General features: G+C 44.7%; 2 protein-coding genes across 3 annotated transcripts; one reads left to right on the top strand and one right to left on the bottom strand.

The window, feature by feature from the left end:
* The first annotated feature begins 1,062 nt into the window (after positions 1 to 1,062).
* Positions 1,063 to 6,897, top strand: LOC311139655 (uncharacterized protein). Of its 2 annotated transcripts, none has more exons than XM_084174567.1 (11): positions 1,063 to 1,370; positions 2,236 to 2,386; positions 2,696 to 3,028; positions 3,129 to 3,355; positions 3,530 to 3,875; positions 4,133 to 4,281; positions 4,441 to 4,502; positions 4,615 to 4,744; positions 5,476 to 5,573; positions 5,727 to 6,058; positions 6,177 to 6,897. In XM_084174567.1, exons 1-11 carry the CDS (start codon positions 1,316 to 1,318, stop codon positions 6,697 to 6,699), a joined length of 2,406 nt encoding a protein of 801 aa, XP_084030693.1. In that variant the 5' UTR covers positions 1,063 to 1,315; the 3' UTR covers positions 6,700 to 6,897. The 2 variants fall into 2 exon arrangements, with proteins under 2 accessions (XP_084030693.1, XP_084030692.1); XM_084174566.1 differs by having other exon boundaries at positions 4,429 to 4,502.
* Positions 6,898 to 6,979: 82 nt separating this feature from the next.
* LOC311140419 (pre-B-cell leukemia transcription factor 1-like) lies at positions 6,980 to 13,648 on the bottom strand. The gene is made up of 8 exons (XM_084175462.1): positions 13,357 to 13,648; positions 12,475 to 12,548; positions 10,421 to 10,665; positions 9,831 to 10,021; positions 9,406 to 9,541; positions 9,142 to 9,283; positions 7,818 to 7,906; positions 6,980 to 7,627 (listed from the first exon to the last, which is right to left on the bottom strand). The coding sequence occupies exons 1-8, from the start codon at positions 13,593 to 13,595 to the stop codon at positions 7,547 to 7,549; spliced, it is 1,197 nt and encodes a 398-aa protein (XP_084031588.1). The 5' UTR covers positions 13,596 to 13,648; the 3' UTR covers positions 6,980 to 7,546.
* Positions 13,649 to 14,281: the final 633 nt, after the last annotated feature.

Below are 14,281 nucleotides of genomic sequence, written 5' to 3'. Positions count from 1 at the left end.
AAAAATGTTGTACAGTAAATTACTTACTGGCTGAGTCATCTTGGAACTTGAAAGGAATCTGTTGAATAGCGACATCTTGTGGAAAGCTTGATGACCTACATGATGATAATCAATCTCATTATCACCACTCCATTATTGATACATTATTGACATGATCATCTGTTGCATATTCGCCCTTTACATATATAAACTCATCATAAAAAATAAAATAAAAATTATATTTTGGGTTTTTGGCCAGATAACTCAAATGAAGGTAATGAGTAACTAGTATGCCTTAGCCTGAAATATACACCCCACCTCCCCACTCCAAAAACTTGAAACTGCACAAAACTTTGTGGTACCACCTACTGTGAGGCTGTTTCTTGGTACAATTGATGAGTCCTGTGGTTAAGGATGAAAGTAGAACCCCCTAGTTTCCTGTTCCTGGATCCATCCTTTCATTTGAGACAGATACAGTGCTGCAGCTATATCTGTCTATTTTAAGACCCACCACATTCCTGGAGGTTATTATCTATTTTTTGAGATTTTGAAAGAGTTTTATTTGTAATTTCCAGTAGATAAGATTATGTTATTAAGATTATTAAGTTTAAAAAGTGAAATGTGAGGGCCCTACTCTTGGACCTGTATTCATAATGTGTCTCAGAGAAGGAGTGCTGATTTATGATCAATTTAGCCTTTTTGAACATAATGAATATGATTGCCTGAACAGGTGCGACCTTGATCGGCACTCCTATTCTGAGATGCTTTATGAATACAGGGCCTGGTTAATTTGACAGATTACATACATCTTGAGGCATTATAATCAGTAGAAAAACAGACTGCAGACTCACACAAAGTTCACACACAAATACACACACACACATACACACACACACACACACACACACACACACACACACACACACACACACACACACACACACACACACACACACACATCCCGTTCCTATTCTTTTCCACACAGTGGCAGGAAGTTGTCCACATATCCGCAGTGCTTCTGAAAAATAATTAGAGAGAGGGAGGTGGGTGGTAGCAGCACTGGAGGTTGGGGTGTACCACTTTAGACATAAACTGTTCACACGGTCCCATTGTGAACGCGGTCAGGAGCGCTGTGAGACAGCAAGTTCTCCAGAAGAGACCCAGAGAGATACCCCACAACACTGTGAAAGTGCCGGAGTACAGACCTGCCGGACCTGCCATAGCCGGACCAAGGCATTGGACCTAGTAACCGCGCTGGTACAGCTGTGAGGATACTGAGAGAGAGAGTAGTCTACTGCCCTGTCTCCATCCTCCTGTCTGGGACCTGCCTGGCCCAATGATGCTGGTGCTGTGGACGGCTGTTCTGTTGGGTTTGAGCAGGTGGTGTCGAGGTGAGTCCCTCTTCCAGCTATTATCTTGTTGATATGATGTTAGATACCTGTGAGAGTGAGGTGGAGTCTCTACTAGGTAATCGAATACAGAGAGGAAGTCCTACATGGTTCGTCCAGCAACAAATCAGACTTAGTTTTACATTGATGTTCTCACTTCTATGTTGTATCGATTTCTGAGGATATATCATTAGGAGAAAATACTGTGACGTACTTGACATATATTGCTCTCACATCCTTTCGTCATCACTTTATAAGATGCTGCTTGAATGTGTCCCTGATTTAAAGATATGACTAACCAAAAAGTACTTTGCTTGCATAGCAGTCAAAGATTGTACAGCATTTCCTTGAATGGTCACTGCTATACAGTCCACCATGTCTAATCCCAATTCTCCTGTGCTGTGATTGAATTGTCCCTCACACACCTGCCAAGCCTCTCCATTGTCCCACTCCATTACATTCCTCATCGCCAGGGTGACGACCTCCGACCTTCGTCCAGTCCCAGCCCACTCCATTTCCTGTTGCTATTCGCCTCTCTTGGAAACTTCCTGTTTGTGTCAGGCCTCCTATTTCCCGTTTCATGCTTCATGCCAAGGACACACCTTTCATAGCCTGCCTGGCCTGCACGGTACCAAGCATTGTTAACAATGAATGCTTGGTGGTGATAGATACACATAGGCCTACACAATACACAGCTTGAAAATGTAGGTCAAAGCACAGGTTCTTGTGTGATACAGTAATACAGTATTGTAATTAATGGATGCTTTTATCCAAAGTGATTCAGTTTAAGTTAGTGTATTAGTGTCAAGCTGGAATCTAACCTTTGTGTGTGTGTGTCTGTGTGTGTGTGTGATTCCTCCCCAATCAGCAGCAGCATCTCCCGGTGGTGACCCCTGGGCCCTATGTCCGTCCAGACAGTGTAAGGCCAAGTTTGGAGATGGGTCATGTGATAAGGAGTGCACCGAGCCCGAGTGTCTGAGAGACGGGTTCGACTGTCTGAGGGACAAAGGACACTGCATGTAAGACACTGTAGCAGCAGGGAGATCTGGGCTACATTTCATTCCAGGAAGATGTTCCATCCCCTCTTCCCTTTGTTCACTCTCCTTCATGGATCTGACAGGACTGGATATGTGAAAGCAATATGGTGACTAACTCTTACCCAGTAGTCTCATATTCATGGTGAGGGGAGTGAATAAGGGCAGAGGGGAGAGAACATCTTCCTGGAATGAAACACACCCTGCTCTTTACTCTTTATCACTCTCCCTTTCCTTTTTTTCAACTGGGGTTCACGCTTTCTCTGCATCCCTCCAACTATCCCCCCCTCTCAGTTCAGGCCACATCCACTACTGCCGAGACCACTATGCCAACTCTTACTGTGACCAGGGCTGCGAAAGCGCAGCCTGTGGCTGGGACGGGAGTGACTGTCACAGGCACCACAACCCTCTGTGGGCTAAGGGCACCCTGCTCCTGCACACCCGCGTCCCCCTCCAACACGGCACATTCTCCAACAGTTCCCTTCTCTGGGCCCTCAGCACCCTCCTTCAGACGCCTCTCAAATTGCGCGGCACAGCGCCCCTTGACCCCAGCAAGGACCTCTTCACATTTAATCCCCAGCAGCTCGAAAATCTGCTGGCTCAAGCTTCCTCGGATGACTCAAATGGGTAACTATAAAGAGATTACGATTTTGCTTACCCTAATTTTTTACCTTAACCTAGTCTCTTTGGTTAACATCTCATCAATCTCCCTATCTCTCTCAAACAGCTCTCTCCTATTCCTGCAAGTGGATAACAGGCCGTGCTCCCGTCTGCCCTCTACCTGTTTCCCGTACGCCATCGAAGCAGCTAACTTCCTACGGGCTGCTACATCATCGACTCGTGCGTCATTCCCCTCTCACCCAGAATTAAAGGCCCTTATTAGTGTAAGAGGGGTCGGGGAGGAAATAGGAGGGAGAGAGGAGGACCCAGTTGAGGAAAAAGAGGAAACTAATGGTATGTATCCTATTACATAGTGTTTGTGTGTGTGTGTGTGTGTGTGTAAAACTGTGTGTGTAAAACTGTGTGTGTGTGTGTGTGTTTGTGTGTGTGTGTGTGTGTGTAAGACTGTGTGTGTGTGTGTGTAAATGTGAGTACCACCTAATATCTCTGCCCCCCTTCTCCGCACAGGAGCAACACCTCCATGGCTATGGGCTGTGATCGGCATGGCAACGGGCCTGGTACTGGCTTTGGTCTTGATGGTTGTCTTGGTGATCAGAAGGGTGAGACGACGACGAGCGGAGAGTGCTGGAGGAGGAGGAGGAGGAGGAGAGAGGGTTAGGCACAGATCCACTGTCACTGAGAATGACAGCGGAGACCATGTGGCCAAGGCATGGGCACAGCACACACCCCACCGAGAGCAGAGGGGCAGGACAGGGAGAGAGAAAGACAGGAACGGGATAAAGAAGAAGAAAGCAAAGGAGGCTGAGAAGAAAAGACGCAGAGAGCCACTGGGGGAGGATGCCATTCGACTGCGGTGAGTGAAGATTAATGATTATGGGAGAAGTTAGAGGATGTTCAGTCTAGCAAATCAACAGTGCTGTGATCAGATAACAGTATGCTTCATTGTAATGGGTTGTATGGCTTTCAGCTGTTTCCATTAGGGTCATTTTACAATGTCTGTAAGGTCAAACTGTTGTGTTGGACTATCTCTATTTTACACAATATTAGTGATACTGTAGTCATATCCCATGTACAAAGTACTGCTATTCACAGCATAACGTATGATTTCAGGCCCCTGAAAAAGGACCTGGATATTGGAAGTGACACTGACTTTACCCAGAGTTCAATGGAGGACATCAACAGGTCCATCTGTGACCACCGAACTCAAGAGCAGAAGCACTACCGCAGCCCTCCGAGCCACCCACAAACACCCATACAACGTAAGATCACCTCCTGATAATGGTTAACATTCTGTATTAATAGGCTTGTAAAATTATTAATTATTCCCTTACATTAACAGGTTTGGAGAGCCTTTAACTGGTCACAATTTACGGTTTGCACAAGCATGTAACTAAATTGACTTTCAGCTCCACTTTTAGCTCCCCCAAGAGGATGGGAGAGAAATGCTGTCCCGTCTCCACATCACAGAACACCCAATCAAGTGAGTGTCATAAATATTCACATAAATATCAATATGTTTATTTAAATTGTAGATTTAGCTGGTTATTATTTACAGTATTCTATTTTGACCAAACCAAACATTATTTTGACAGTCTGCTTCGGTTCAGTGGTGTGGTCCAGATGGGTCAGTGGTCCTGATTCGTGCGGTCCGGAGTGGGCTTGACCGTGTGGTCCTGGAGCTGCTACGAGCTGGGGTGCCGGTCAACAACACAGACCACACTGGTATTAATTTCCCAATGATATTATTAACCAAAATGTAGGCTAGACGATAAAATAAACCAAGTAAACTCAACTTCCCTGTAGAGTGTCATGGGAGGATTATTGTGCAAATGTATTTTAAAAATCAATATTGCATGGAACAAATGCCCATAAATGTTATGTAGCGTCCATAGGTGTAATAACGAGCTTATAAACACACTGCCTCACATACATATTACTATATTGTATTACTTTGAGGGGTTGAGTAACCAGTGTAACTGACCCCATCTCTCTCTGGTCCTCCCCATGTCACGTCCCTTTTTGTGTCCCTTCTCTTCTCTTCTGTTCTGGTAAAACCTCCATGGCTTCCCACTCTTCCCTTCCATTCCTCTCTACAGCACCCCTTCTGCCCCCCTCTCAAACCGATACAGAAGTTAATGTGCCCTAGTGCCCAGGCAGTGTGGATGTACCATATTAACCTCCCTTGCTCTTCTCTCTCTCTCTTTCTCTTCCTCTATCTCTCTCTCACACTATCTCTCTCTCTCCCTCTCGGGCTGATTCACTGGTCCCTCACCATCATTTGCATTCCCATTTCCTCTCTTTCAAAATCACCCTCTTCCTCGTCTTTCACCCTTTGGGCTTGACTCTGTTGTGTAATGTTTGTTCACTGGCTGACTTACTCCCTCTCTTTCTGTACTGAACTCCCACCTTCCTTCACTCACCTTCCTCCACTTGAAATGCACTCTCTCTCTCAGGGAGATCAGCCCTCCACTGGGCATGCTCAGTTAACCACCTCTCCTTGACAAGAACCCTCACTCGCTACGGTGCTGCAGTGGACCTACAGGACAACAAGGTACCAAGGCCAGCAGAAGCCTCTGCTTTTATGATTCTTCACATGCTAGTATGAAGATTTAGGAAGATTAACTTCGAAGGAACTATATATTCTCCCATATTATTGCTTCGACACTCCCATTCTCTGATATATACCACTCCCATTATCTGATAGGGTGAGACTGCTCTGTTCCTCTCCGCCCTCCATGGTTGCTACGACACCGCCCGGTTCCTGCTCCTGAACGGGGCCAATCAGAATCTGTCTGATCGCAGAGGACGCCGGGCACTGGATGTTGCCCGAGAGGGAATGCATCATCAAGTCCTGGAGCTCCTATTGGCTCACAGGGTTCAGAGAGGGCCTATTCCTATGGAGCAAGCCAATGATATGCTGTGGGATGAGCGTGCCTTGCTCTATAGCCAGTGGATGAATTCCCCTGGGCTCCCTGGTAGAAGTGCCTCCTTCTCTGGTGTCATAGGGCATCGGGATATGTCCTCGCCTCCACCAAGGTAAGGTCTTGTGGCATTTGGCACATCTACTCACAATAACATTTAGCAATTTACCAATCTTGATGATAAGGCAAATTCATCACTGCCTACGCTTATGATCTCCCTCTTCTTTTGACAGTGATTGGTCAATGGGCAGAGTGCAGTGCCCTTCCCCTCAGAACTGGCGGCCACAGCTCAATCAATCAGTGACCGCATTGGTCACCCCAAGAATCATGGGGCGTCCCCCACGGCCAATCAGCACTCTGCAGGAAGTTACCTCAGAGGACGAAGATCGTGAAAGGCCCCAGGAAGTCCCGAGAGCAGCGACACCGCACTTCCTGTTACCCCAGCCTGCTCCTCGACAGCGGTCCTTCTCCTGTACCCAGAATGCACTGCAGCGTCGCTCCAGTTCACACCAGCCCGAACCGACTTATGTTGCCTTATCAGAGAAAATAGCCAATGAGCCCATAGAAAGAGTGATCGTGGTCCCTCCTACAGATGCTCCCACCAAATCAGATCGTAGATCAATAGTCGATAGTAGCGATAACCCCAGCAGGGCGGCAACAGAGATTGAGGCAGCAAGCTCTAAAAATACAGACCAGAAAGCCCGAAGTGAGAAGCTAAATAACCACATGCCTGACTCTAACCAAACAGCTTTGTAAGGGACAGGGCCGGGCTGTGAGATATCATGCTGAAATGACCCCAAATACCATCATGTCAATCATGTACTGTTTACATTTTCTGTAACAGGCCCCTTGCCCATAAATAACAGTAGATTGACAGACGGGATATAAACTCAATCAATAAATGAGTAACTTAATTGACTCTAAATATCTAAATCAATAAACTATGGAATGATTCATGTGCAATTTTTTCTTCTTCTGCCGTATTAGGAGATGACCTGTCTCTTATGCTGATATCAACCAATCAAGACAGACCAACTGACTGAATACAGAGTCTTTATTGTAAAAGAGGTAGAGAATAAAGGTGTTTTTCACTCACTGTACAGAATGACAGCACAGTTGATATATTCATTCAAACCGTTAATATAACCAGCACACACACTTCATTCATGATATAGACAAACACACACACACACACAAGCCCAGTAGAAAAGAGAAAACAAACACAAAATCTTTGGATTTTCTCTATTGCCCCCACATCCTCTAAATGCAACTATATCTGAGCTTTAAACAAAAATCGTAATATAGTTGTAATAACATCATTAATAATATAGCCTAATAAAACAATGGTAATGCAATTTCCCAAGCCTACCTGCCCACATACCACAGTAACATATAAAGTAGTGGAAAACGAAACCCATGATCCCAACTAAACATCACACACACACATTCAACTCATACAAACATAATGAACAGTATCATTGGACAGTAAGAAACAGAAAAGACATACAAAAACTGCAGCCAAGTAAGAGTGATATCATTCTTTCAGTCTTTTTCCGTTGTCAATCTTTCCATCTATGTCATCGACGTAAAGGGGGCGTGACCATCAGTCAGAATCCCCAGAGTGGTCGTTTCCCGGGGAAGTGGCAGAGGGGGGCGTGTTTTGTCCTTGCCAGTTCCCATTGGTCTGCCAAAGAGAAAAAGAGGGGGCGAAAAAGACGTGGTGACTTGTAGTGGCATTAACCTACATTAATCCCTCTCCACTCCAATACAACTCTTCCCCAAGGTTGTTGTTGTGAATGAGAATGTGCTCTCAATTAGCTACGAGCTAAAATAAAGATGATATGTAACATGAAGTGAATGACAGAGTTCCATACTTGCGCTCCCATGTAGACAGGCTGTTCTCCATTCATTGGCGGAACTCCCAGGAAAAGGTCTGGTCCAGTGAGAGAGAAGCCCCCCGATCCTGTGGAGGAACAAAAGGGGAGACATCTTTAATAGGGGCTATTAGGCCTACAACATCACCCTGGTCCCAGATCTGTTTGTGCTGTAAAGCCGACTTCTACTGTCTGGGCAAGGAGTTGGCAAGACAGCACAAAAGGCCCGATTCCCACTTAGGAAATTACACCTTTCTTACGCACGCCTTTCCTACGCACTTCTCAGTAGCTGGTATTCAGACTTACCTTATTCAGTCGCGTAACGGGCTTTGCAGACGTGGTTCTGATTAAATGTAATTCAACCTCTGAAAACCCTCCCAACTGCTGGCCAACAGATTTTCTCGTGGAGTTTTCATTCAATAGGGTTTTCAGCACATTTATCTTAAGCCATCCCTTTAAATATGGTGTACCTTTTAGTTAGAATTTTGTTGACAGACTCAATAAAATATATCGAGAGAACGGGTATTGAATATTAGGGATCAATTAAATAAATATATGAATATTCGTCTCCGTTTTAGCACCAATTAGTAGATTTAAAAATACTCTGATCTTGTAGATTATTTAGGGTTAGGAAAGTATTTATGAATATTTTTTTTTTTTAAGGTTTGGAGAGCCTTTACGCACAAAAGAAAGAAAACGGTGGTTTGATTCATTCTGAAAATTGGCACATTCAGTTCTTTAACCCATGGTAATGTTGGAAGATTAGTGTACATGTAATTATAATAGGGAGAATAGTGTAAAATAGTAGGCTATACCCTCGTCTATTGCCTGCCCTAACCATGGAACTGTGTGATGACACAGCCAAGTATTGCGCCATGCGTTGGGTTCAAACTGTTACCGCTTGGTCTGCGCTCCGCTCCATAACGATTGAATTAGCATACATGAAGTCATAGTAATTTTTCCTCAATAAAGTAATCACCAAAGTCAGTGCTAGTAGCGCGAGTGTTAGTCCAAAGAAGGCAAGGCTGTTAGTGTTGGGGGGGGGGATGCTGTAGGATTAATCAAGGTACTCTTTGTAGAGGTAGGTTGGGTGGGGTGATGCACAGGACAGAGAAGAGCTTTGAATGGGATGAGTGTGAGCTGACCAGAGGTGGCAGAGCAGGTTGAAGGTAGGGTTTGAGCATAGTCTGAAGTAGAGGGGCAGTTCCCCTTGCTGCTCCATAACACAAAAACACTAACAAACCATCCATTTCTATTACCAATTGAACCTTAAACTCAAAACCGTGTGTATCACTAGGCCTGGTTTCCTTTCCTCAGCTCTTACCTGTTGAGTTGGGTGTGTGTGGAGAGTCCTCGTTCTGTGTCGCCACGATGGCTGTCTTCATGGCATAGATGTTGGCCTCCTCTTGGAACTTCCCAATGTTCTTCTTGTAGCGGATTCTCTTATTGCCAAACCAGTTGCACACCTGTTCAGGTAAAGAGCCAGTAAGAGGTTGGTCAATGGGTGAACTGTATATGGACATATCAATTGATGAGCTAATAGTAAGGACAGAAAGAGAGAGACATACATTATATGAAGAAAGGTTACCTGAGAGACAGTGATGCTACACTGTTTGGCTAGTTCTTCTTTGGCCTCTTCACTGGGGTAGGGGTTGGAGAGATGGGAGTAGAAATACTCGTTCAGGACTTCCGTCGCCTGCTTGCTGAAGTTACGTCTCTTACGCCTGACAACACAAAGGTGAGTGTGTTGAGAGTGGGCATACAACCCAGGCAGAAGTGTACATTTCACAACTACAGTAACAACTGATATTGACACACAACAGTCATTCACAACCTGCACCATAATAACATGATTATGTACTGTACATATGAGTGGTATGACCATGAACCACTGTTCATTTATGGAATGTTTTATTTTTCATAAAAATGCTACCTGTATATGAATTGTCATTCACTGTCATGGCAAGTTTTGACAGGTGTTGTGTCACCCCAATAACAGTGTTATACACTGACCTGGCGTCGAGGAAGCGGGACCTCAGGATCATGACGGCCTCGCAGGTGCTCTGCTTGAGTTGTGTCTGGATGGAGCTGAACTTGCGATGGATGATGGCCACCATGCGCTCGATCTCCCGCGGTGACACGGGTCGAGTACGCGACTGCTCCCTCAGCAGGTTCATCACGTGGGTAGTGAACTCACTACAGGCCTACAGGAGACACGGAGAGAGAGGGGGGATTGGAGACACATATGGATGGAAGTCAATAGCGGGCCGATACTGTTGACGTCTGTCATTTATGTTCACCTTCAACTCTCTCACCTAAATTATAACATCACCTCATTTTGGTTTACTTCGCTACAGGGTGTCATTTTCAGTATGTGCAAAGTGTCAAGTCCCTCCACTTCAAATCAAGTACAGCGACTGACCCCGGCACACATGTATGCCAGAGTCGATATGAGTTCGAATCGAACCACTGCTCTTTGACTCACCCTCCCTCCATCTTCCCCGTCTTTCCAACACTTTACTATCTTTTCAATAAAGCAAAAAACAATACAAAAGGAGTGGGACTGCCCTACTGCTTTAAGAAAAAATAAACTAGAAAAGTACCTGGTCATATTTCTCCATCTCAGTGTGATAGATGTTGCGAATCTGGCTCAACTTGCTTTTGTAGTCTGAGTGCTCCAGTGAGCTGTCTGGCGACATCCCTCCGGAGCTGGTGGCTGCAGACACCGCCGCTGCCGCCCCGCCACCTTTCTCCGGCCCAGCCACACCCTCCGCCAGCAGCATGTTGTCCAATCGCACCAGCTGTGGGTCCTGTGATTCTTCCTCCTGAGCATTTCGCATTGATAGGCCTGCAACAAGAGATGTCTGTCAATCTGATTCATGGTAAATTAAGAGTTACAATGTCTCCTATTACACTGAACAAAAATATAAACACAACATGCAACAATTTCAAAGATTTTACTGAGTTACAGTTCATATAAGGAAATCAGTCAATTGAAATTAATTAATTAGGCTCTAATCTATGGATTTCACATGACTGGGAAAACAGATATGCGTCTGTTGGTCACAGATTCCTTAAAAAAAAAAGTAGGGGCTTGGATCAGAAAACCAGTCAGTATCTGGTGTGACCACCATTTGCCTCATGCAGCTCGACACATCTCCTTTGCATAGAGTTGATCAGGCTGTTTATTGTGGCCTCTGGAATGTTTTCCCACTCCTCTTCAATGGCTGTGCGAAGTTGCTGGATATTGGCGGGAACTGGAACACACTGTCGTACACGTCGATCCAGAGCATCCCAAACATGCTCAATGGGTGACATTGTGCAGGCCATGGAAGAACTGGGACATTTTCAGCTTCCAGGAATTGTGTACAGATCCTTGCGACATGGGGCTGTGCATTATCATGCTGAAACATGAGATGATGGCGGCGGATGAATGCCACGACAATGGGCCTCAGGATCTCGTCACGGTCTCTCTGTGCATTCAAATTCCCATCGATAAAATGCAATTGTGTTCATTGTCCGTAGCTTATGCCTGCCCATACCATAACCCCACCGCCACCATAGGGCGCTCTGTTCACAACTTTGACATCAGCAAACCGCTCGCCCACACGACGCCATACACGCTGTCTGCCATCTGCCCGGTACATTTGAAACCGGGATTAATCCGTGAAGAGCACACTTCTCCAGCATGCCAGTGGCCATCGAAGGTGAGCATTTGCCCACTGAAGTCGGTTACGACACCGAACTGCAGTCAGGTCAAGACCCTGGTGAGGACGACGAGCACGCAGATGAGCTTCCCTGAGACAGTTTTGACAGTTTGTGCAGAAATTCTTTGGTTGTGAATTCCCGCAGTTTCATCAGCTGTCCGGGTGGCTGTTCTCAGACGATCCTGCAGGTGAAGAAGCCAGATCTGGAGGTCCTGGGCTGGTATGGTTACACATGGTCTGCTTTTGTGAGCCTGGTTGGACATACTGCCAAATTCTCTAAAACGACGTTGGAGGCAGCTTATGGTAGAGAAATTAACATTAATTTATCTGGCAACAGCTCTGGTGGACATTCCTGCAGTCAGCATGCCATTTGCACGCTCCCTCAAAACTTCAGACATCTGTGGCATTGTGTTGTGTGACATAACTGCACATTTTAGAGTGGCCTTTTATTGTCCTCAGCACAAGGTGCACCTGTGTAATGATCATGCTGTTTAATCAGCTTCTTGATATGCCACACCTGTCAGGTGGATTGATTATCTTGGCAAAGGAGAAATGCTCACTAACAGCTATGTAAACAAATTTGTGCACAACATTTGAGAGAAATGTGCATATGGAACATATCTGGGATATTTTATTTCAGCTCGTGAAACATGGGACCAACACTTTACATGTTGCGTTTATATTTTTATTCAGTGTATATTAAAATATTCTCCCTCTGAGGTAGACTTGGAGAAGCACTATGTGGATGAAACAAATAAAGGAAGGCTCATCTTGCGGCAAAATGAGAAAAGTAATCTAACGTAACTGCGTGGATCATGCACAACTCATTATTATTGTGATGGAGCCAACATCTTCCTCTGTTTTCATCACAGATGGTCAGAAACTTTTAAACGAATTAGCTACACGTTTTAAATCAAACAAAGGGTTTCAATTAGTTAAAATGAACTTACCTGTTTTCTCTTTGATCTCGCATAAGACGCTGAACAAAGCTGGTTTCATTCGATGGCAATTCAATGCGTGTTTTCTGAAGATTGAAAAAAATATGATTGTTATTATTAGCTAGCTATCTAGTTTATCTAGTTAGCTATTTAGCAACGAGCAATTAGCACCAACAAAACGGACAAATATTTGTTTAGTTAGCTAGCTGCCTGCTTTCACACGCTTGATTTCGCTAGCTAACTTTAGCTAGATGACATTCACGACAACAACAAACATCGGCTCTGTTGTTCGTGACATTTGGACGTGGAGTTCACTGCAGCCTGCTATGCTAACGTTAGCCACATAATGCTATAGCTAGCAGCAGCTACAATATGTAGCTAATATGTTAACATCTTATTCGTAGAACAAATGTAACATGAAATGGATAATGTCAAGATTATGGCCACAGTCCGTTTATAATATCTTGCTATTCATATACATGTAAATCTAACCGGCCATCGCGTTAGTAGTAACACATTATTAGCTAGTTAGCAAGCTAACAATAAAGCAATAGAGCATAGCTAGCTAACTAACTAACTGGCAAGTTTTAGCTTAGCATGAATTCACCCTCTTCCGAGTTTGCCACCAAAAAAAATCGTTTGTTATAAATTTCATACCAAAAGGCGTGTAAAAAGGCCAGGGGAAGAAGTAATAACCAGTTAATAAACAACGTATCATGAAACAAAGCCAGTTAGCTCGTTAGCAACGTTGGCTACCTAGCTTGCTAAGTAAAACACTTCAAAGTTATTATTTTTTTGAAAACTTCTGAAAACTTTAGCTAACTCTTGGGCATTGAGCCACTTTGCAGCAAGGTGTAACTAAATCTGAATAAGTTAGTAAAAATTATGACTAACTTTGCTTGCGCTTCGTCCAAACTTTGGTCGGTGATGGTCATGATTTGTTGCAATATGTCACCAATGTCTCTGCGGCTTTCATGTCCATTTTCTGCGCCTTCGTGGCCCGGGTCTCCGTCGGAGCGGTGGTGGGAAGATGGATGAACCGAGTTTAGTGGGTGCATACTGGGGTGAGAGCTCAGGCCAAGGCCCCGGCCGTTAGAGGGCCCGTTGCCAGTGAGAGCCTGCTGCTGCAACATCCTGAGCGGCACACAGCGGCGCCGGCGACTAATCACGGTCACACACCCTTCAAAACTCAAACACTAGAGTCCCCTAGCGATTACCAGAGAAAAAGTATCTAACAAGAATGTTCATAAAATTCGAATTGTACTCCAGACAGAGCACATAGGCTACTGTACTAGGGATATTCATAGCTATGACTTTTAAACTAAGTAAGTCTTCTACACAATCAGGTAGATGGATATAACTATAAGACAACTGTGTGTGTAGGCCTAATACAATGAGCATTTGCATCCATGATGGGCGAGGGATCATCTTCTGATTTCATATCAGCTAATTTAATAATGCATCAACTTCAAAAAAAGGTCACAGGTCTTTACCAATGAAATCATCGAAAAAAATCTTTGTAGACTTCGTAAAAAACAGGTGTAGACTAACAGTGAAATTCTTACTTAAGGGCCAACAATGCAGAGCGAAAAATAATAACACGAGGAATAAATACACCATGAGGTACGATAATTTGGCTATATACACGGGGTACCAGTAAGATGTCGATGTGCAGCACTGGAGGTTGGTGGCACCTTAATTGGGGTGAACGGGCTCGGGGTAATGACTGGAGCGGGATCAGTGGAATGGTATCAAATACATCAAACACATGGTTTCCAGGTATTTGATGCCATTCCATTTGATCCGTTCCGGCCATTAT

Source organism: Coregonus lavaretus (genome assembly GCF_964263955.1).
Source record: "Coregonus lavaretus genome assembly, chromosome: 13".
In the NCBI taxonomy this organism is placed as follows: Eukaryota; Metazoa; Chordata; class Actinopteri; order Salmoniformes; family Salmonidae; genus Coregonus; species Coregonus lavaretus.
The sequence above is the reverse complement of the archived record's forward strand: the minus strand, read 5'-3'. Positions and strand labels throughout refer to the sequence as shown.